General features: G+C 36.8%; 1 protein-coding gene across 1 annotated transcript in view; it reads right to left on the bottom strand.

Moving 5' to 3' along the window:
- LOC126153794 (dynein regulatory complex protein 1) overlaps positions 1-25,338 on the bottom strand; it is a 385,975-nt gene that overhangs the window by 130,294 nt on the left and 230,343 nt on the right. Inside the window, exon 9 of the mRNA XM_049916094.1 lies at positions 151-353. Within this exon, the coding sequence (XP_049772051.1) occupies positions 151-353 (203 nt within the window). The remainder of the gene's footprint in view (positions 1-150; positions 354-25,338) is intronic.

Raw genomic sequence — 25,338 nt, 5'->3', positions numbered from 1 at the left:
GAAGTAGTGCATTGATTACAGGAGAATTCTGCACATATGAGAATAAAATAATGTTTGGATATGGTCACATGTATGTGCCAAGTGCAGAACATAATTTATTGTAGCTTATAATTTATCTTGTATATGTCAGAATTTAACAATCATACTTACACTGAACACATTATCAAGCTTTACTAATGTCTTCCCATCTTTTCTGTGTAGAAATAGTAATTTATTCAGGCATTCTTCAATCAAAAATTGAGACTCATCTGCAATTTTCTGTAGAATGTGCTTGAGCAACATATTGGTTTTATCATCAGAAGTGTCAATATCAGCGTGTATCTTCTTTTGTACATCAGCATCCATACATTCAACTGAAATAAGACACACTCTCCCCTTGAGTTTTAAATACAAGAAACAGTATTTAAGAGACATTTAATAACAGCATATTCAATAGTAGCATCATGGAAATAGCTATTTCCTGAAAGAAAAAGTACGTTATAAAGTATAAAATGGCCTTAATGTTAGTTTAATGCACACTTATACACAGTTCAGTGCTGTGAAAAACATGAGTGATAATGCCAGATTACAATTAATTCTTTAAATTTTTTAAGTACTTCACACTGTATTTGCACAGCTGTACTGCTTCGAGAATTTCCGCGTAAATTCTAGAACCACTCGACCTTCTACCATCTCGAACATATGATATTTTAAGAAAATAAGTGTGAGAGAATGTACATACTGCACAACACATGTTTGTGTGTGCAGGCTGGAAAGCAGTCACGAGCACAAGGTAGACACGATGGTCGAACAGCATCAAAAAGTGTTTGTCACTCGCACCACAGAAGCCATATTGGAAGAACAAGGAGTGTTTATGTATCTTATGGTGTTTTATATTGTTGACTATTGTAACGAGATAAAGGAAGAACAGTTGAAAAATTGTTAATTATACTTCATGTGTTGGGCTTGCTAGGAGCAAGACCTGTTCATAAATTATGTGGTTGTAAAAACTATGTTATTGCAGATATATTTCATTGAGTCTAATGTGAGACGAATCAGCTGACTTATAAACATTTGAATATTGCATTATTCTTTGGAGAAGAAGGTTTTGCAGATCGACAGAGCTGCCAATTCAGAGAAGAAGATCGGCTGTGCAGATCAAGTAAGTCAATCAATGTGAGAGAGGTGTGAATTTTGCTTGCAATCCAATGTCACACCGCTTCTTATCATCACACATTATTAGACAACCTATGTCTCTTTGATAATGGAATAGTCCATAATTAGATGGATTGCAGCTGCTGACTATAGTAAATTGTGAGACATCATATTCTACATGTGTTTAATTGTTCATTCAACAGTTCTTTAAATCCAAAGGCATCAGCAGTAGGTGACAGCAACATTGCAGTGTCTAGAGCTTAAAGTTCCTGCATTAAAATCTCAGTTATTAACTGCCACAGTGCTCGCACTGAAGTCCCAGAACTCAAGTCTCTCCTAGAAATTGTTCCAAAAATTGACAGCTGGCTGAAATACAAAGTACAAAATAGGGAAATTTTCAAAATATGTATATAGGAAGATAGATTAGACTCCCTTTGTTGGGGGAATATTTACAGTGACAAGCAGAAACATTACATCTAGTAAGCTCCAAAATGAATCCAACTGCAAAATAATATGAACAGTAATTGACGTTAGTGGGCACCAGCTGATAACTAAAGGCCACAAGATTCAGACACATTGGCTGTGTGAATGTTATAACAGTTTAGACTTTGTATTGAATACCAACACTGTTTGCCTTTCATCAGATACTACAATTCAATTCTGCACACTCAAATGTCAGCAAATAAAACCCAGAAATGAAGAAATACACCTCAGAATACTATCTATGACACATAAAATTTTATACTGTTCAATATATATTCTCATGAATTGAAAAATGAAAGAAACGAGACTGAGGTACAGTAATTAAAACCATGTTTGCAAACAGTTACACATCTAAAGGTGATAGCTTGAGATGCAGTCTAATTGTGGCTAATATCTAATTCATTTTGACAATGAGCACATCTTGTATTAAAAAAATAATAATAAATTTTAAAAAAGTAAAAAAAATCAACCAAACTACTTAAGAATGCATAATCTGACAAATTATTTAACTTCAAACTTGAGCATATTTAAAAAGTTATTGCCTTTTGATACATTATATCTCATTGAAAAACTTAGAACATGGAGTAAAGCACAATGTATTTTAGATTATGTCAAAACTGTTGGACTGGGATAACATTTAAGTGTTGAATACACAAATTGCACCTTGAATCAGAATTCCAAAAAACATTTAATTCATAGAAATACTACTACCAATACCATGTTTGGATTTTTGTAATGCTGGAAAAAAAAGCAAAACTTTAAATGTCATACTAAGAGAAATGTCCACTCCAAATTGTAGCTTCATCTTTAAGAGTATCAACAACAACCACCTAGATCAAGTTCCTTGAAAAATTGAGAAGACAAGGGCAAATTATAAAATATAATCATTTTGAAAAAGTAAGAGTATTACATTAAAGTAACCAACAGCTGTTTCAACAACTATTAGTAATCTGCGTAAAGAAGTCAGAATGTAAAAATTCTGTCAGTTTTAGAAAAGCACGAAACGTTTATCACATAAAATAGGAGGTAGTTAGTTGTCAGGTGTGTTAGAGGAAAGAAAAGGAGATGTTGTATTGTTGCACATTGCTGGTGCTTATGTTGCAGTTTATGATGTTAGAATATATATGTGGAACAAGAAGAACCAAGAAACAAAGGAGATGATTGAAACTAGAATGTGTCTAAGTTTACTGCACTTAAAAAAAAATCCTTTATGTAAATTCCCGAAAAACTGCAACTATGAAACTCGAGATATTAATTACACAGTTTTGACTTTTACTTTTCCACTAAGCCCAAAGCTAAGTATGTTATCCTCCCTCATTTTCTTGACAAAAATGGAGTTTGTAGTTCTTAGACTTAAGAGGAGATCAAGATGTTTATTAATATCCTAAACGTGTTTGTGTTGTGATGCGATCCTCAGTCCAGAGACTGGATTACTACCCTATCCTGTGCTAGCTTCTTCATCTTGAAGTACCTACTGCAACCTACATCCTTCTCAATCTGCTTGTGTATTCATCTTTTGGTATCCCTCTATGATTTTTACCCTCCATGCTGCCCTCCAATGCTAAACTGGATGCCTCAGAACACGTCTACCAACCTATCCCTTCTTCTAGGCAAGTTGTGCCACAAATTCCTCTTCTCCCCAATTCTATTTAGTACCTCCTCATTAGTTACGTGGTCTGTCCATCTATATTCAGCATTATCAGTAGCACCACATATTGAAAGCCTCTATTCTCTTCTTGTCTAAAGTATTTATTGTCCATTTTTCACTTCCATACATGGCCACACTCCATACAAATACTTTCAAAAAAGACTTGTGACATTTGGCTGCTTTATTTTATCATTGATTGTCCTTGGTGTCTATGTACTGAATTGTGATACTGGCTGAAAAATGGGGTGTGAAATTCAACACTGATTACTTTAAATGATGTAGTCGACAAGTGCACAGTTGTGTTTCACAGTTCTTTACTTTCACTGTTTCACAATCCCCAATTATTACACAGTTATATGGCCAGTGGACTATTGTTTAACTTTCAATAAGCCTCCTTAATAGTTTGCAGGAAAAATCCACATACTGCTACAATAGTTTACTGTTGAACACCTACTAGCAGTAACAACCTAACCACACAGTACACAATCTTTCAAATAAATTTAACAGACACTGTCACTGTTTTAACACATGGCCTATTTTTGTTACACTTATTGTATGGTTAAGTTGAGGCATTGTTGTCATTCTAACCAACACAAGTTTCTTGTGTGAAACTCAGCCATAGACTGACTGTCTTGTGACCAAAAATTGGGCCCTTACATATCCTCACAAAAATAATTGTTTGGAGTTAAATTTACAGAAATTACAATTAAAACTTAACTCCTTCAATTAATTGAATACACTGAAAAATTGGTTCTTTTTAACAGTTTCCTCTACTACATGAGTCAGGTCGAATTATTTTTTTAAATCATGAAATTAACAAATATCGTTACACAAACAATACTTTTGACAAAACTGTTAATTTCTTTGGAATTAATTACGGGCTGGCTTTGCTAACATGTTTTCAAATAGAGCCAAATAGATCCTTTAAAAATACTATTAGTCATTCCTCCAAATGTTTATATTTAGTAAAGAATTTATATTTGTTTATAAGTCAACAATAGAATTTATGTTACAAAACAATTACTGATTTCACCCTATAACAAAAAATACTATCTAGGCATAGTCATAATAAATTAGAAAATCAATTACATGCATAAAACTAACCACAAAACTAGATCTGGTGTTATATTCTTTAAAACTGAGATCCAACCTTTCTCATTTATGAAAATGTGGATCATACATATGTATGTTAATGGTAATAAGTTAAAAGTGAAAAAAAAAAAAAAAACAAATTTAAGCAAATTTAAGGAGGCAGATGGCAAAACAAGAGGAAAAGTAAAACTATCCCAGCTTGCTTCATCACAGACTACCTGACACTTAAATCTATACTCGATGTTATCAAATTTCTCTTCTTCAGAAATGCTTTCCTTGCCATTGCCAGTCTACATTTTATATCCTCTCTATTTCAACCATCATCAGTTATTTGCTTCCCAAATAGCAAAACTCCTTTACTACTTTAAGTGTCTCATTTCCTAATCTAATTCCCTCAGCATCACCTGATTTAATTAGACTACATTCCATGAACCATGAACCATGGACCTTGCCGCTGGTGGGGAGGCTTGCGTGCCTCAGCGATACAGATGGCCGTACCGTAGGTGCAACCACAACGGAGGGGTATCTGTTGAGAGACCAGACAAACATGTGGTTCCTGAAGAGGGGCAGCAGCCTTTTCAGTAGTTGCAGGGGCAACAGTCTGGATGATTGACTGATCTGGCCTTGTAACATTAACCAAAACGGCCTTGCTGTGCTGGTACTGCGAACGGCTGAAAGCAAGGGGAAACTACGGCCGTAATTTTTCCCGAGGACATGCAGCTCTACTGTATGATTAAATGATGATGGCGTCCTCTTGGGTAAAATATTCCGGAGGTAAAATAGTCCCCCATTCGGATCTCCGGGCGGGGACTACTCAGGAGGACGTCGTTATCAGGAGAAAGAAAACTGGCGTTCTACGGATCGGAGCGTGGAATGTCAGATCCCTTAATCGGGCAGGTAGGTTAGAAAATTTAAAAAGGGAAATGGATAGGTTAAAGTTAGATATAGTGGGAATTAGTGAAGTTCGGTGGCAGGAGGAACAAGACTTTTGGTCAGGTGATTACAGGGTTATAAATACAAAATCAAATAGGGGTAATGCAGGAGTAGGTTTAATAATGAATAAAAAAATAGGAGTGCGGGTTAGCTACTACAAACAGCATAGTGAATGCATTATTGTGGCCAAGATAGACACAAAGTCCATGCCTACTACAGTAGTACAAGTTTATATGCCAACTACCTCTGCAGATGATGAAGAAATAGATGAAATGTATGACGAGATAAAAGAAATTATTCAGGTAGTGAAGGGAGACGAAAATTTAATAGTTATGGGTGACTGGAATTCGTCAGTAGGAAAAGGGAGAGAAGGAAACATAGTAGGTGAATATGGATTGGGGGGAAGGAATGAAAGAGGAAGCTGCCTTGTAGAATTTTGCACAGAGCATAACTTAATCATAGCCAACACTTGGTTCAAGAATCATAAAAGAAGGTTGTATACCTGGAAGAATCCTGGAGATACTAAAAGGAATCAGATAGATTATATAATGGTAAGACAGAGATTTAGGAACCAGGTTTTAAATTGTAAGACATTTCCTGGGGCAGATGTGGATTCTGACCACAATCTATTGGTTATGAACTGCAGATTGAAACTGAAGAAACTGCAAAAAGGTGGGAATTTAAGGAGATGGGACCTGGATAAACTGAAAGAACCAGAGGTTGTAGAGAGTTTCAGGGAGAGCATAAGGGAACAATTGACAGGAATGGGGGAAAGAAATACAGTAGAAGAAGAATGGGTAGCTCTGAGGGATGAAGTAGTGAAGGCAGCAGAGGATCAAGTAGGTAAAAAGACGAGGGCTAATAGAAATCCTTGGGTAACAGAAGAAATATTGAATTTAATCGATGAAAGGAGAAAATATAAAAATGCAGTAAATGAAGCAGGCAAAAAGGAATACAAACGTCTCAAAAATGAGATCGACAGGAAGTGCAAAATGGCTAAGCAGGGATGGCTAGAGGACAAATGTAAGGATGTAGAGGCTTGTCTCACTAGGGGTAAGATAGATACTGCCTACAGGAAAATTAAAGAGACCTTTGGAGAGAAGAGAACCACTTGTATGAATATCAAGAGCTCAGATGGCAACCCAGTTCTAAGCAAAGAAGGGAAGGCAGAAAGGTGGAAGGAGTATATAGAGGGTTTGTACAAGGGCGATGTACTTGAGGACAATATTATGGAAATGGAAGAGGATGTAGATGAAGACGAAATGGGAGATAAGATACTGCGTGAAGAGTTTGACAGAGCACTGAAAGACCTGAGTCGAAACAAGGCCCCGGGAGTAGACAACATTCCATTTGAACTACTGATGGCCTCGGGAGAGCCAGTCATGACAAAACTCTACCATCTGGTGAGCACGATGTATGAGACAGGCGAAATACCCTCAGACTTTAAAAAGAATATAATAATTTCAATCCCAAAGAAAGCAGGTGTTGACAGATGTGAAAATTACCGAACTATCAGTTTAATAAGTCACAGCTGCAAAATACTAACGCGAATTCTTTACAGACGAATGGAAAAACTGGTAGAAGCCGACCTCGGGGAAGATCAGTTCGGATTCTGTAGAAATGTTGGAACACGTGAGGCAATACTGACCTTACGACTTATCTTAGAAGAAAGATTAAGAAAAGGCAAACCTACGTTTCTAGCATTTGTAGACTTAGAGAAAGCTTTTGACAATGTTAACTGGAATACTCTCTTTCAAATTCTGAAGATGGCAGGGGTAAAATACAGGGAGCGAAAGGCTATTTACAGTTTGTACAGAAACCAGATGGCAGTGATAAGAGTCGAGGGGCATGAAAGGGAAGCAGTGGTTGGGAAAGGAGTAAGACAGGGCTGTAGCCTCTCCCCGATGTTATTCAATCTGTATATTGAGCAAGCAGTAAAGGAAACAAAAGAAAAATTCGGAGTAGGTATTAAAATTCATGGAGAAGAAGTAAAAACTTTGAGGTTCGCCGATGACATTGTAATTCTGTCAGAGACAGCAAAGGACTTGGAAGAGCAGTTGAACGGAATGGACAGTGTCTTGAAAGGAGGATATAAGATGAACATCAACAAAAGCAAAACGAGGATAATGGAATGTAGTCAAATTAAGTCGGGTGATGCTGAGGGAATTAGATTAGGAAATGAGAAACTTAAAGTAGTAAAGGAGTTTTGCTATTTAGGGAGTAAAATAACCGATGATGTTCGAAGTAGAGAGGATATAAAATGTAGACTGGCAATGGCAAGGAAAGCGTTTCTCAAGAAGAGGAATTTGTTAACATCGAGTATAGATTTAAGTGTCAGGAAGTCGTTTCTGAAAGTATTTGTATGGAGTGTAGCCATGTATGGAAGTGAAACATGGACGATAACTAGTTTGGACAAGAAGAGAATAGAAGCTTTCGAAATGTGGTGCTACAGAAGAATGCTCAAGATTAGATGGGTAGATCATATAACTAATGAGGAGGTATTGAATAGGACTGGGGAGAAGAGGAGTTTGTGGCACAACTTGACTAGAAGAAGGGATCGGTTGGTAGGACATGTTTTGAGGCATCAAGGGATCACAAATTTAGCATTGGAGGGCAGTGTGGAGGGTAAAAATCGTAGAGGGAGACCAAGAGATGAATACACTAAGCAGATTCAGAAGGATGTAGGTTGCAGTAGATACTGGGAGATGAAGAAGCTTGCACAGGATAGAGTAGCATGGAGAGCTGCATCAAACCAGTCTCAGGACTGAAGACCACAACAACAACAACATTCCATTATCCTCGTTTTGCTTTTGTTGATGTTTATCTTATATCCTCTCAAGAACTTTCCATTCTGTTCAACTGCTCTTCCAGGTCCTGTGCTGTCTCTGACAGAATTACAATGTTATTGGCAAACCGCAAAGTTTTTATTTCTTCTCCATGGATTATAATTCCTACTCCAAATTTTTCTTTTGTTTCCTTTACTGCTTGCTCAATATACAGATTGAGTAACATCGGGGATAGGCTACAACCCTGTCTCACTCCCTTCCCAACCACTGCTTCCCTTTCATCCCCCTCGCCTCTTATAACTGCCATCTGGTTTCTGTACAAATTGTAAATAGCCTTTCCCTCCCTGTATTTGACCCCTGCCATCTTCAGAATTTGAAGGACAAACTGCAAAGATCTAGTTCAGGTCTGAGAAATGCAGAACAATTAAGCTTAAAATTAGAAGCTGATACAAACTATGGTGTAGGTAAACACATGCCAACTAAAGTAATAAGAGACCACAAAGACACCCCTTTGTTTACTGGCATCATTTGGTGAATATTGTGAAAACAAAGACCAGTACTTATAAATAAAAGAGGCTGCAGTGAAACTGACAGAAGTTATTAATAATGCACCCATCTGTAAGAAGGGTTTTGTGTGAAGTCTACAATTATTTCTAAAATAAGACGTTGCTGAAAGGAAATGTTAGGATGTTCTGGTCTTATGTAAAGTCATTGAATGGACCCAAAGTTTCCATTCCATCTCACATGACTCAGTTATTGGACTAGAGGTGGCAGACAGAAAGCAGAAATATTAAATTACATATCTAAAAAGGTATTTATACATGAAGATTCCACTATAACTTTGTTTGACCACTGCACTGACTCATAAGTGAGAGGTGTTGATATAAGCACTTATTGTATTGTTGGGGTTGGGGACTAAAAGCGAAAAAGCCATAAGGCCTGTAAGGAATTTCAGTTGTAATTTACACTGAATACACCCCAACATTAATTTATTTCCTAAAGCCGTCAGCACATGGGCCATGCTTCTTGTCAACATTGAGCATGGCAAGATAAAGAGTGATGCTAAATGCAAAGAAACAATGTGAGTTTTGCATAGAGTACATATGTCTCAATGTGGTACATGCAATCACAGCATGCTCCAGTGACAGGCGATGGCTGTATCTGACTCGCAAATCACACTGTTTACAAAATGGATGGGTTGTAAAATTCCTATGCCAGCTCTATTAAAATGCTCATTTCCTCCATTGGCCATATGCTAGTCATGTTGTTTTGTCTGTAGTGAACATGAATAAAAACAACAATACCCATGAACATGCTGTAAGGCAAGAACGAAAGTACCACATCCAGTCAGTAAGGACTCTGGCTTACAAAAGTTCTATTACAAATAGGTAGATACAAATTTACAACAGTGTTCCACATAGCATAAAAGTTATTTAATCGATCTCCATTTTTAGAAAACCCTTATTTGACCACTGTTCCTGATCAGTAGCAGAATATTTACAACATTTAAAACATGAAACCTAAAGCAAGGAAGTTCAAAATATCTTAGCAAGTAGTACAAGCTGTCTTGATTAAGCCATTCAAACAAGTGCTCTCAGAAAGAGCATATTCATATTTACAGAACACTGGATATTATAGAATATACTTTTATTAAACTAATAGGAAAGTATTAGAACCTACTAGAAAATACAAAGGTCAGTAAAAAAAATGGATCAACTGAGATGTGATCTAGCAAAACACCTGGTGTCTTATTATTCTATGATGCTAATCATTGCACTACAGAAATCATTTCTGTTTCACTCTCATACTTTGCCCTTACCTTCTTCTGAAAGCTTTAATCATAGATATGTTATGAATGTTATTAATTGACATTTAGTTATAACTAACTTTACTAAGAACAATGCATTTTTGATGGCTCCTCAATGTGATGTCATCTTCAAATAGCATACAATTACAATATGCAAGCTACAATAGTTCTTTAACCAAGAATACAGGGTTTCCCTTCATTTTATTGCATAAAAGCACACAATTAACAATATGTCTTCAAAAGGTCCTCAGTTTGCTGGTCCTAAGAAATGGCATGTACATGTATGGGCTTCAAATGCAAGCCATTATGACAACTCTGCACTGAAGAGAGATGGTTGGTATATGACATAGGCAGCCATCTTCCATTTCAATGGTCTACATTCAAACAGATGTTTAGAATATCTGACATGATAGATATTGCTCTGTACATTCAGAAAGACCCTCCAACATACTTTTTCCATGCTACAACATCAGAAACTAAGCACACTCAACCCTCGAATGCATGGCCGATGTGCCAACAGCTTCACTCATATTTATTTAGAAGCCCTTACGTAGTGAATAGTCCAGAGAATGGATGGCCAGGATTACAGATCAACTGCGTGACACAAGCCTGTTGAAGATTCTACCCCAAAACTAAGTAGAAATTTATAGCATTCTTGGAGGAAACGATCTCTCAAAGAATCAGCATCAGCATTCAAATTTGATATATTGCAAACAGCAGATGAAGGTGAACAATTTGATTTCATCTTCCTAGATTTCCAAAAGTTGTCTGGCATCATATTGTATTGTCAACTGCTAACTAAAATATGAGTGTGCAGAGTATATTCAAAGATATGTGGCTGGCTTGATGAAACTTTAACTAACAGAACCCCATAAGTTATATTGGATGGCAAATGATTAAAGTAACTTATGGCTTGTCCCAAAGAATCAAAATATGACTCCTAACATTTTGAACACAATATCCAGTAGGATCAGCATCACTATCAGACTGACTGCTGATGACGGAGTTGTCTACAGCAAAGCACCACTGGTGGGCAATTGTAAGGACACATAGAAAGATTTTGACACAATTTCCACTTGACATAATAGTCACTTAAATGCAAGATTAGTGTATAATAACAATAATAAACCCTGATACTATCTGATTACAAGCTTAGTGGTGAACATCTGGAGCTTGTCACATAATTTAAGCAGTTAGTGATAATAAACTAAGTGATCTAAATGGCACAAACATATAAAATCAGCATCAGGAGAGATTAATGGATGAACTGGATTTGTTGCATGAGTTATGGGAGAGTTCATTCCATCTGTAAAGGAAATTATATATCAGAGTATTATATATCTTACATAAATGTCATTAGTTAGACAGCAATACTGTTCATTATCTGTTACTACTGTTCATAAATGGTATTTTTAAAAATACTTTGCGTATTGGGAGAGTGGAATTCAGGAAAACAGGCATGGCTTTGATACTCCAGGCAGAAAAAAACTGACACCAACCATTGTTTTGCAACCACCTAAAAAATAATGCCACTAATTTACATTATTTTCGTGTAATATAAAAGAGCATTTTGCATGTCCGAGAAATGCCACTGCCTTAAGATATTCTTTTTCACCAGCTGCATATATCTATCTACTTTTCTCATTGTTGGAATACAAGGATGAGAAAAGAAAATAAGGAGAGATGAAAAAATTAAAAAAGTAACATGTGCATCTATAACAATAGTTAAAGCCCAGAGTTATATTCCGTATACAAACCTTCTCACAAATCTTTCAGAAAATTATATAAAATTATGGTCCTGTATAAAATAAATCCATATATCATAAGTTTCTAACCAATAAACTTCTGAGGTGTTATGTATTACTCCCAAACTCCTTGAGGACACTGGGTGCAGTGTCTGATTGGAACTAGGTGAATCAATTCAAATTGAAGGTATTCATCTGGCACTGACAACCAACCATGATGCCAAGCCAGCCTGGCTTAATTAATAAATAGTACTGAATTTATCATGTTGTCTGTTTTGGATATTAAAGCTAACATTGCAAACTATGTTAGCGATACACAAAGCAAAACTCAGGAAAATGAAGACAATACAAAAGGATGACAATGATGCTAGTGTCCACTGCATTACATGCTGTGCTAAAAGAGGTAGAAAATTTGTGAGGTAAGGGACACATGGCTTCATGTGAGGTAGAATTTTGTATTTCTGATCACTGTAATGTTTTAGACAGCAACCAACAACTGCAAGGGAATGAGATCTACGTTTTTGAAGTGTGACTGCGCTTTGCTGTAATGATTACATAAAAGAAACATTGTAATTGAGCTATGTATTACTGTAAATGACCAGATAGTATTTTTATCCTATTGATGATGGGCACAGTACAAAGATGATATAATCTGTCTTGTAGACAGTCAGAGAATAGTCAACAGATGTACTGTATCATGCATACAGTAAATGTGTTACTTATTTAAAATATGTTCATTATTTTACATCCTGAGCATCAAATTATTTGAAAAATAATCAAAGTGAGAGAACAAAGAAATGTACACCGTCCAGTCACATTAATGTGACCATATGTCAAAAGCCTGAATGACACCTTCAGCAGCATGGAGATATGTGGGAAGAGCATCATTGTGGTCTGGAAGGTACCAACAGGGATGTGGAGCTATAGTGACTCTAATGCCGTGGCTAGCTGCACCGGATTTCTCGGTTGAGGATCCATGGTGGTAACAGCCAAATCAACTTTATCTCACAGATTCTCAATTGAGTTTATATCTAGGGATTTCAGTGGCCAGAAGGGTATAGTAAACTCATCCTGATGTTCTTTGAACCATGCATCATGCACACTGCAAGCTGAGTAACATGTTGCACTGTGCTGTTGGTAGATACCACTGTGCCCAGGAAAAACAAACTGCATCTAGGGGTGGGCATGGTCCCCAAGGACAGAAGCATACTTGTGTTGACCTATTGTGCCTTCCAGACTGATGAGATCACCCATGGAACACCACAAAAACATTCTCCAGGCCATAACACTCCTTCCTCTGCCCTGAACCCTTCTCATTATTGTTGAAGGTAATTGCTTTCAGATCTTTCATCTCATAGACAGCAATGGTTGTCTGTCATCACTAAGTGGATGTCTAGTTGTGATATGGTGTGAAAATTCTAGGCTTCATTACCAATGAACAGAAGTCAGCATGGGTGCATGAACCAGGTATCTGCTGTGGACACCCATAGAGAGCTTTTTGATGAACAATTATTGGAGAACACTATTGGTAGCTCCTTGGTTCACCTGGGTGGTCAGCTGCTCAACAGTTGCACATCTCTACAGCCATCATTCACTCCTGTCACCTATGGTGTGGGGTGCACCACGGTTGCCTTGACACTGGTTTGGATAGCAACATTTTTCCTTGCACAGTATACTTTTTCCACAGAAGCATGCAAATAGTTTACAAATTTAGCTGTTTCAGAAATGGTTTCACCCTAGGCTCATAAGCAAATGGGTCAGGCCCCTTTGGAGGTCAGATAAATTGCTCCATATTCGCATTATGACAATGACTGCACTATTTTCCACATCCCACTGTCATACTTTATGTGTTCTCCACTGCTAGTGCTATACCACTTACTGATTGCGAGTAGTTATTGCACATTGATGTTAAACATAGGCAGTGGCATTTTAATGTGACTGGACCATGTATTTAAGCACATACTGTTTTCGGCAATATTAATTCAAACTCATCATACCACAATTAAGTATAGTCATCTGTAACTTGATAATTAAAAATACCTTCTTAAAGAGAAGAACATGAATCTGCTGTTTATGAAAAAATACTTTAAAAATGAAATGAAAAAAAAAATACTTTTGCAATTTATTTTACATTTTTGCTATAAAAAAGAAACAAAATATATTTGAACTCATGTGAAGTCTGATGCAATTAAAATACAATCTGACTTACAACCAGAGCATAAACTGCAAAGTACACCACATTGTGATGACCATGAGATGAAATGATAAAGGAAGCAGGAGAGAATTATGCAAGAAAATAAAACCAAATCATTGGTATAAGAGTGAGACATTCAATTTTTAGTGGATATTGAGAAATCTTCACATTCACAGGAATTCTATTTATTACCCCAATTCAGAAACACATGGAGAAACTTCATCAAAACGGTATTGTGAATACCACAAGAGTGGTACCTCCCTGATGTTAATGTGCATTGTTAAGTGTATTACTGATTGTAGTTGACAGAATAAGGGAAAAACAAACCAATAATAATAATAATAATAAAAGGGAAAAGAATAGGCCTCCGGTATGTTCTGCCAGTCGTAAAATCCCATGGAGGCCCGGGAAAAGAATAGGCCTCCGGTATGTTCTGCCAGTCGTAAAAAGTGACGAAAAGAACAAACCACTAATAGGGCTGACTCCCCTTTTAGTGTGATTAGTTGGTTCATGACAAAACTAAAGAAGCCTCGGACAAGCGCCATCATGGTCGGGGACGACGCTTGAACCCTATGCCCGCCCACAATGGTAACGACACTGTTAGCCAACTGGAAATAGATTTAAATACAAATAGAGGTGTTTTGCAGGATATTCTTCCTGCAACCACCCTAGAAGGAAAACAAAGACAGAGGATGATATGGTCAGATGAAGTTAACCGACACCTCATGTTCTGTTATTACCAAGTAACAAACCTAGGAACCAATACAACTGGATACAGATCACAAGTATACACAAAATTTATTACCAGATACCCAGAACTAAAATTTTTAACAGAACAATGACTAGCTGATCAGATCTGTGTAATAATCAAAAATAACAGGATACCCCAGTCAGAATTAGAAAACATCAAACAACAAGTACAACAAATACTGGAACAAAATGTGCAATCAGAAGAAGAAGAAGAAAATACAGTAATGGACTCAAACATCCCAGAGCAAACAAACAAAGGACAACATGCATCAATTAAACAATCAGAGGAAAACGAAATCTTAAGACAGCCACCAGAACAAGCACAAATAGAACACAAAGTGACACACATGTTAGATATAGAAGAAAAATTTCAGCTGACATATATAGAATACAAAGACACAAATACAGACATTAGACCATTATTGCATAGACCGCCAAACAACCCACAAGTCGAAACAATAATAAAAACTATCAACACAATCATACACAACAAAATAAATGAAAACACAACTATGGAAGAGTTACAACTACTGGTTTATATCGGAGCACTCACTACACTAAATATACACACTAGGCAGAGATCAGAACCAACCAACACACAGAAGAAACCCACAAAACCAGCATGGCAACACAGGCTACAGATCAGAATAGAAAAACTGAGAAAAGACATCGGACAGCTAACACAATTTATAAGAAATGAAATGTCAGAAAAAAAATGAAAAAGGTTAGGTAAAATCTCACAACAGGAAGCGATAGAGCAATTAGATGAAAAGAAGCAGAAATTACAAGCATTGGCCAAACGACTTATCAGATACAAAAAAAGTGAAAATAGAAGGAAACAAAACCAAACATTCAACACAAACCAAAATAAATTTTACCAGACAATAGATAACACACACATTAAAATAGACAATCCACCAAACATAACAGACATGGAACACTTCTGGAGCAACATATGGTCAAACCCGGTACAACATAACAGGCATGCACAGTGGATACAAGCAGAAACAGACACATACAAGATGATACCACAAATGCCTGAAGTGATAATTTTGCAACATGAAGTCACCCAAGCAATTAATTCTACTCACAATTGGAAAGCCCCTGGAAAAGATAAAATAGCAAATTTCTGGCTAAAGAAGTTCACCTCAACACATTCACATCTAACTAAATTATTTAACAGTTACATTGCAGACCCATACACATTCCCTGATACACTTACACAAGGAATAACTAAAGATCAAGCAGACACAGCAAACCCAGCTAAATATCGCCCCATAACATGCCTACCAACAATATACAAAATATTAACTTCAGTCATTACACAGAAATTAATGAAACATACAACACAGAACAAAATTATAAATGAAGAACAAAAAGGCTGTTGCAAAGGAGCACGAGGATGTAAAGAGCAACTGATAATAGATGCAGAGGTGACATATCAAGCTAAAACTAAACAAAGGTCACTACACTACGAATACATTGATTACCAAAAAGCTTTTGATAGTGTACCCCACTCATGGTTACTACAGATATTGGAAATATACAAAGTAGATCCTAAATTGATACAGTTCCTAAACATAGTAATGAAAAATTGGAAAACCACACTTAATATCCAAACAAATTCAAATAATATCACATCACAGCCAATACAGATTAAGCGTGGAATATAACAAGGAGACTCATTAACTCCTTTCTGGTTCTGCCTTGCTCTGAACCCACTATCCAACATGCTAAATAATACAAATTATGGATACAATATTACTGGAACATACCCACACAAAATCACACATTTGCTATACATGGATGATCTAAAACTACTGGCAGCAACAAATCAACAACTCAGCCAATTACTAAAGATAACAGAAGTATTCAGCAATGATATAAATATGGCTTTTGGAACAGACAAATGTAAGAAAAATAGCATAGTCAACAGAAAACACACTGAACAAGAAGATTACATATAGAATAACCACAGTGACTCCATAGAAGTGATGGAAAAAACAGATGCCTATAAATATCTAGGATACAGACAAAAAATAGGAATAGATAATACAAATATTAAAGAAGAACTAAAAGAAAAATACAGACAAAGACTAACAAAAATACTGAAAACAGAATTGACAGCAAGAAACAAGACAAAAGCTATAAATACTTATGCTATACCAATATTGACCTACTCATTTGGACTAGTGAACTGGACTAACACAGACCTAGAAGCACTCAATACACTTACTCAATCACAATGCCACAAATATAGAATACATCACATACATTCAGCAACTGAAAGATTCACATTAAGCAGAAAGGAAGGAGGAAGGGGATTTATCGACATAAAAACCTACATTATGGACAGGTAGACAATTTAAGAAAATTCTTTCTAGAACGAGCAGAAACTAGCAAAATACACAAAGCAATCACTCAGATAAATACATCGGCTACACCACTTCAATTTCATAACCACTTCTACAACCCTCTAGATCACATAATATCAACAGATACAAAGAAAGTAAATTGGAAAAAGGAAACACTACATGGCAAGCACCTGTATCATCTAACAGAGCCACACATCGATCAAGACGCATCCAACACATGGCTAAGAAAAGGCAATATATACAGTGAGACAGAAGGATTCATGATTGCAATACAGGATCAAACAATAAACACCAGATATTACAGTAAGCATATTATTAAAGATCCCAATACCACAACAGATAAATGCAGACTTTGCAAACAACAAATAGAAACAGTAGATCACATCACAAGTGGATGTACAATACTAGCAAATATAGAATACCCCAGAAGACATGACAATGTAGCAAAAATAATACATCAACAGCTTGCCTTACAACATAAACTTATAAAACAACATGTTCCCACATACAAGTATGCACCACAAAATATACTGGAGAATGATGAATACAAATTATACTGGAACAGAACCATTATAACAGATAAAACAACACCACATAACAAACCTGACATCATACTCACCAATAAAAAGAAGAAATTAACACAACTAATCGAAATATCCATACCCAATACAACAAATATACAAAAGAAAACAGGAGAAAAAATTGAAAAATACATCCAACTGGCTGAGGAAGTCAAGGGCATGTGGCATCAGGATAAAGTTGACATTATACCAATTATACTATCAACTACAGGAGTCATACCACACAATATCCACCAGTACATCAATGCAATACAGCTGCATCCAAACTTATATATACAACTACAGAAATCCGTAATTATTGATACATGTTCAATCACCCGAAAGTTCCTAAATGCAATGTAACATATACTGTACAGTTAAAAGGAAGTCACGCTCGATGAAGGTCCGCGTCACTTTCCATTTTTAACCAGACCTAAGGTCTGAGAAAGGAAAGAAGATGATGATAATAATAATAATAATAATAATAAAAATAATAATAATAATAATCCTGGTTCCGTACATAAATGTAATTAAAACTATTAAACAAATATGAATGTGAAATAATATGAATGATGAAGAAATAAAATATGATAATAAAGAGCTATGAAAGGAATTAAAAATGATAATCAATAATAAAACAACACGAGTAAGGAGTTAAAAAATGAAATTAAAATCTCTTGTCAAATGGAAGTGTAGTTTGGACTTGAACTAAATGGATGAGTTCAGTTTCTGTACTTGTGAATGTCAGGAACAAAAGGATCAGTTACAGAAAGATAGCAAACAAAGAACAGAATATCTAACTAAATTCAAAGTTCAGTTCTCTTAATACATTACTCATAATAACGACAATTTCTGAGAAGAAATCTACAACAACAGAGATGTTTTTAGAAGAGAATTTATTGAATCTGTTATGAAAGTAATGCAATAATTTAATGAAACTGTTGAGAAAATAATGTAACAGTTAAAAAAGAAGCAGGACAAGTGCTTTTCAGTTTTTGAAGACAAAACAGGAACTGATAAAAATGAACTCTAACCTCTAAAACTGCTGGTCAAGGCAAAGACAAAATAATCAGTGAACTAAAAAGTGAAGAAAATTGAGACTTTTTGCAGTATCTGGTAAAAGGTGTGCCAGAGGATGAAGAACTATCCAACGATGTAGAAAAAGCTGACAGAGAACCTACTTGTAATACCAGAGATTGATGGGATGTATTTCAAATGAGAATAGAGTAGCCTTATGGCTAACTTTTATGTGGGTCTTTAAGACAAAGGATACTGCTCACCTACTAATATTTGTGAGAATATTCACAGATGCATGGCCCTTCTCTTTGGAATATAAACAGAAATTAAGTTTTGATACTAGTCAGTTACAGGTAGAAACAAGTAGGTAATGTAACTCTTTTTATAAATTTCCTTCACTTTATGTCTGTGGTCACAAATTTTTTGTCATCCGACTACCGGTTTCAGTCTATAACGAGCATCTTCAGATCTGTACCATCACTACTGATGTCAAGAAGATCTTTGTGATATACATTCCAATCAGAATTGAGAATTTTTTTATATCAACATCTGGTTTCTGTCAGCTCTCTGTCCTTTGTACAATGTGGGCATTATTACCATTTACAAGTGAGACTAGTTCTGTGGCTTTCCAATGGGTGTTACTGTAGTTAACCAGTACTTATTAACAATTCCTTCTTTTGATATGACATGACTAATGCTATCCTCTGTAATTAATGCAGAAGATCTTTTTCCTCTCTGAAATCAGAATGTTATTTATTGAGAATGTGGATGGAATACTCCATCCTAAAACAAACACATATGCAAGTCCCAAGTTGTCTGGTACCCTAGTAGCCACTTTCTGTGTGTAGTATATACACCATGTAGTAAGAGGAGTCCTAAAATTCTCCACCTGACAGCAGAAGTCAAAAAATTCACAGCCAAAGAAGATCGTAACAGGATCATCTGAGCCTCTGGCTTGCAATTTCCACTTGGCCCAAAATCAGAGGATTGTGATCCGTTCTGGGAGAAATGCAGCAAAACACTACCTCAGCTTGTCCCAGCCTTTCAGGAAGACTGGCCCAGTCATAACAGAAAATGAGTCCTCCACTGGCTCACATCTACTTCTATTGCAATGGTCAATACCTCAAACCATTTTTAAGGTTTAAGAGACAGCTTTATATCTACTATCCACTTTTGCTTCCAGCCAGAAGTTTTCAACTCTGCCTCTGTTTGCCATTCACACTCAAATGAATGTGGACTAATGAGGTAAAGCATACCCAAAGGCTATCAGAGATTTCACACACAGGCGTAGGCACCAGAAGTGCCACAGCATTTGCTTTAGGTGCCTAAACATGAATTACTCGACACTTGTCATTTGGGCAATTGAAGTTAATATAGCAGCTACTCTTTATCCAAATATTTATTTATAAAATAGAAAGAAACATTCCACATGGGAAAAATATATTAAAAACAAAGATTCCATGACATACCAAATGGGAAAGCGCTGGTAGATAGGCACAATAAAAAAACACACAAACACACACACAAAATTTCGAGCTTTCGCAACTCCCGGTTGCTTCGTCAGGAAAGAGGGAAGGAGAGGGAAAGATGAAAGGACGTGGGTTTTAAGGGAGAGGGTAAGGAGTCATTCCAATCCCGGGAGCAGTAAGACTTACCTTAGGGGGAAAAAAGGACAGGTATACACTCGCACACACACACACACACACACACACACACACACACACACACACATCCATCCACACATATACAGACACAAGCAGACATATTTAAAGGCAAAGAGTTTGGGCAGAGATGTCAGTCGAGGCGGAAGTGCAGAGGCAAAGATGTTGTTGAATGACAGGTGAGGTATGAGTGGTGGCAACTTGAAATTAGTGGAGATTGAGGCCTGGTGGATAACGGGAAGAGAGGATATATTGAAGGGCAAGTTCCCATCTCCGGAGTTCGGATAGGTTGGTGTTAGTGGGAAGTATCCAGATAACCCGGACAGTGTAACACTGTCCCAAGATGTGCTGGCCATGCACCAAGGCATGTTTAGCCACAGGGTGATCCTCATTACCAACAAACACTGTCTGCCTGTGTCCATTCATGCGAATGGACAGTTTGTTGCTGGTCATTCCCACATAGAAAGCACCACAGTGTAGGCAGGTCAGTTGGTAAATCACGTGGGTGCTTTCACACATGGCTGTGCCTTTGATCGTGTACATCTTCCGTGTTACAGGACTGGAGTAGGTGGTGGTGGGAGGGTGCATGGGACAGGTTTTACATCGGGGACGGTTACAAGGGTAGGAGCCAGAGGGTAGGGAAGGTGGTTTGGGGATTTCATAGGGATGAACCAAGAGGTTACGAAGGTTAGGTGGACAGCGGAAAGACACTCTTGGTGGAGTGGGGAGGATTTCATGAAGGATGACCTGACCTGACGGGTTATCTGGATACTTCCCACTAATACCAACCTACCCGAACCCCGGAGATGGGAACTTGCCCTTCAATATATCCTCTCTTCTCGTTATCCACCAGGCCTCAATCTCCGCTAATTTCAAGTTGCTGCCACTCATACCTCACCTGTCATTCAACAACATCTTTGCCTCTGCACTTCTGCCTCGACTGACATCTCTGCCCAAACTCTTTGCCTTTAAATATGTCTGCTTGTGTCTGTATATGTGTGGATGGATATGTGTGTGTGTGCGAGTATATACCTGTCCTTTTTTCCCCCTAAGGTAAGTCTTTCCACTCCTGGGATTGGAATGACTCCTTACCCTCTCCCTTAAAACCCACATCCTTTCATCTTTCCCTCTCCTTCCCTCTTTCCTGACGAAGCTACCAGGGGTCGCGAAAGCTCGAAATTTTGTGTGTGTGTTTGTGTGTTTTTTTATTGTGCCTATCTACCAGCGCTTTCCCGTTTGGTAAGTCATGGAATCTTTGTTTCAAATATTTATTTAATTTCACTACACATGGCATCTATCTTTTCTGCAGCAAGGATGCTTCTGCAGCTTTACATTTCTCATTGGTTGTTTCAACTTAACCAGGTCCCATCCATAATCTTATTTTCCAGCCTTTCAACAATTTCTTCAGCTGTAATCTACATTTCATGACTAATAAACTATGGCCACAGCCTAAATCTGCTTCTAGAAATGTTTTGTATCTTAAAATCTGGTCTGTTAAATCTGCATAACCACTTTTTTCTATCAGTCTTAAGAATAAATAATTGAATTTAGTGGCAAGTGCAACTTGAAGCAACTATCCTTCTGATCTCAGAAAATGGACCTCATTTTTATTAGTGATACAATGTTTCCTTTTTATAGCACTCCAGATTCTTGTTTGCCAGTTTCAGTGAATTTCTACTTTTTAATATTTTTCATGCACAAAGTATGCTTTAAGTGAGTGTTTTTTAAATCTACAGATACTGAGCAGCTGTTGGAAAAACAAAATATAATTAATGCAACTTTCCATATGTACACAATGACAATATAAAATTAGAAATACAATTCAAAAATTTAAATCCAAGTTTCCATTATTTGAAAGAGAATATAATATAGAAAGAAGTTTGTAGTGGTGTCACTCGATGTTACTAAGAAAACCATGTACCTGGCACAACATTATTGTTGACTGCTACTACCCACTCACAGTCATCCCCAGGGGGCATGGCAGAGTGCGATGGCAGTTTGTGGGCAGACATCAAGGAAGACAGACTCTGGAAGGAAGAATGCCATGGGACCGCATGCTGCACAAAAACAGCAGCAGCATATGCAATGGTCAGCACAGGACACAGCCAGATTAATGCAGACATCATCAAGCTGGACTAGCAGGTTGTGCCTTTGTATTGGTGTCCACAAGAAGACAGCAGTTCATAGTCAGGACACATTTGTGATTGGGAAGCAGGAATAGTCGTCAGAGTTTGGACAACTAGATTATGGTGTTGCAGTGTGTGTCAGGATAGGTGCAGTTCACTTCATTGACTTTGTTGTTGTATGAAAGCACAGCAAGACCATGATGAATTTGATTATGCCAAAAACTGTTAATAATTTTACATGGCATGGTCATAGTGGCATAGAGTGTAACATTTTTTGTTGTGAAATTGTAAATATGGTGAGGCCCTTGTTTGATGACAGTGAACTACAATAATGATTGTGTCTTTTGTTCATCTGTATTTTCTGATACTGTGTCTTTGCTTATCTGCTTTTTCTTAAGCAATATGAAAAAAACATATGAAATTTTTGAGGAATTGGCTACAAAACAGTTTGTAACATAGAATTTAATACTTTCAGAATGACAGCAGAGATGGAATTCTTCTGACACAGGGAGGAGAATGTTTCAGTTTAATTCTGATGGAAAAGTAATGCTATATATAACACATTGTAAGCCAAGTATGAGACTAGTCCACTATCTTTCTGTGCATGGACCAAAATTCTACATACCTTGATAGATCTGGTAAGAGCACAATGACCAGTTACGACACGTGAACTCGGCACACCAGAACATATACTATGGTAATGTCCCCTAGTTGAAGACATAGCAAGGGCTGCTAGACAGGCATTATGAGATTAAGTTTCTTATGGCATAATTAGAATAAAAGGGGACTCTAACACCTTAAACTTTATAGCTGATGCTGTCTCAGAAAAGGCAAGGCATAACTATAGCCGACAGACCCCACGGCAGAGATAAGCAAGGCCTGTATGCAATGCTAGGTGACAAGAGAGAACCCCAGTAGCACTACAGTCACTTGATCCAGAAGTGAAAGAGTGAAGGGAAGTGGCCACAGCATACTTTTCAAGACTGAAAGAATAAGTGAAATATGAGAGATCAACTCATATCTGTTGCCATGATACCTGGAGGCAACAAACTATCACTGGACCCAACATGTTGGCTGATCTAGTAGGGCACATAGAGGGAAATTAGATAAAATAGTTAATTGTTTGTGTGTGTGTGTGTGTGCGTGTGTGTGTGTGTGTGTGTGTGTGTGTGTGTGTGTGTGTGTGTTTATGCCTGCCCATCTCAGAATACAGCAAAGAGAAATAATGAACCAATGCAAGACATTTGGCTATTTAAGTGTTCTTCAAGGATCACTTGCCCTTACATCATCATATGAGCTCATAGCAGAAGTATTACTAGTAGTATTAGTATTAGTAACATAATTTTCAGTAGCAGTAGTTACTGAAGTAAAATGAAAGTGGTGGTGGTAGTAATAGCAACTTTTTTTATAATTGTATTAGTTATAGTGTTTGTTATTGTAGTAGTAGCATACGATTTTGTAACGGTACTCATAGCAGTAGGTACTAAGGAGACTTTGAATGCCACAAAATGGTAAAAAATCACATTTTCAGTTTTTAAGCTTCTAAAATAAGTTGAAATTTTCTGCTTAAAATGGTGCAATCTTTGTTAAGAAATTCTAATTGGATGTATTTTTATTTCTTTTTCAAAATTATATATGCGCTCAGGAGGTTCCAGCTTGTGATGTGTCCATATTTGAATCTTCACATTTCCAAAAACATCTGATGTAGAAGTCTGTGGATATTTCACTCTTATGTTGTAAAAACATTGTTATTTCCACTGGTACCATTGTGTTGGCAACTAGTTGTGTTTATAGTTCAGGGTTTGATCTGTGAGTTTCTGTTTTGAGTCGAGAGTTTTGATTGTCCCTCATTTGGAGGTTGTTATCTGTCTTCTTTTTACTTTTAGTGCTGAGTGCCACAGTTTCTATGATACCTAGGAGTGAATCATTATTTAAAAAGAATCGATTTACAGATGACGTCTGTGTAAGTGATTCGCCTTCAGCATCTGTTGATGACAGTGAAAGTTCTAATGTTTAACAAGAAAAAAGTCACTTGGAACAATAGATAATCTTTTTGAGTCATATGTTGGAACAGAAAAAATGTACTGGCATAGTGTGTTGGAAAGGGTGTTTGCAGTAGTGAAGAATCTAACAAATCGTGGATTTCCCCTACGTGGACATTTTGAAAGATTCCGTTCATTACATAATGGTCAATTTATGATGTCTTTTGAACTTATAGCCAAGTTTGATCCTTTTCTCGCAGAGCACATTGAATGATATGGAAATCCAGGGCAGGGACATACAAGTTATCTTTCTTCAATAATCTGTGATGAAATAATAGAGTTTCTTTCTAAACAAATAAAAAGAATTATCATAATTGAAATAAAACAGGCAAATATTTCTCTATAATAGTACATTCCACTGTGGACATTTCACATATTGATCAATTATCTTTCATATTTAGATATATGAATGAGAATGGTGAACCTGTTGAACGTTTCCTTCCATTTTACCAAACCCGGGACACAAATCCAAAAACTTGGCTGAAGCCGTACTAAAAGTCCCGTCTACAAATTCCATTGATATTACTGACTGTAGAGGCCAGTCGTATGACAATAATAGCAATATGTCAGGAACCTACACTGGTTTGCAGGCATGCATTAAAGAATGAAATCCAAAAGCGCATTATGTGCCTTGTGCAGCTCATTCTTTGAATTTAGTCAGCACTAGTGCTGCAACCAGTTGTCGGGAAGCATGATCATTTTTCAACGTAGTAATTTTTTCTCTGCATCTACACAGTGCTGGGATAAACTTCTTGCTTTCATGAAACCAGGAAGCAAAATGGTAAAAAGTTTATCAAAACCAAGTTGGTCAGCAAGAGAGGAAGCGTGTGTGTTAGTCTATATGAAAACTGGGAAGGCGTTATCAATGCCCTCACACATATTGCCATTAATACATTTGAAAAACTACTTTTAGCTTAGTTGAATCAACTTGGCAGACTAGAAACAGTATTCATGATGACAGTTTGGAAGGGAATACTCCAGAGAT

This window comes from Schistocerca cancellata, chromosome 2 (genome assembly GCF_023864275.1).
Source record: "Schistocerca cancellata isolate TAMUIC-IGC-003103 chromosome 2, iqSchCanc2.1, whole genome shotgun sequence".
Taxonomy (NCBI): domain Eukaryota; kingdom Metazoa; phylum Arthropoda; class Insecta; order Orthoptera; family Acrididae; genus Schistocerca; species Schistocerca cancellata.
The sequence above is the reverse complement of the archived record's forward strand: the minus strand, read 5'-3'. Positions and strand labels throughout refer to the sequence as shown.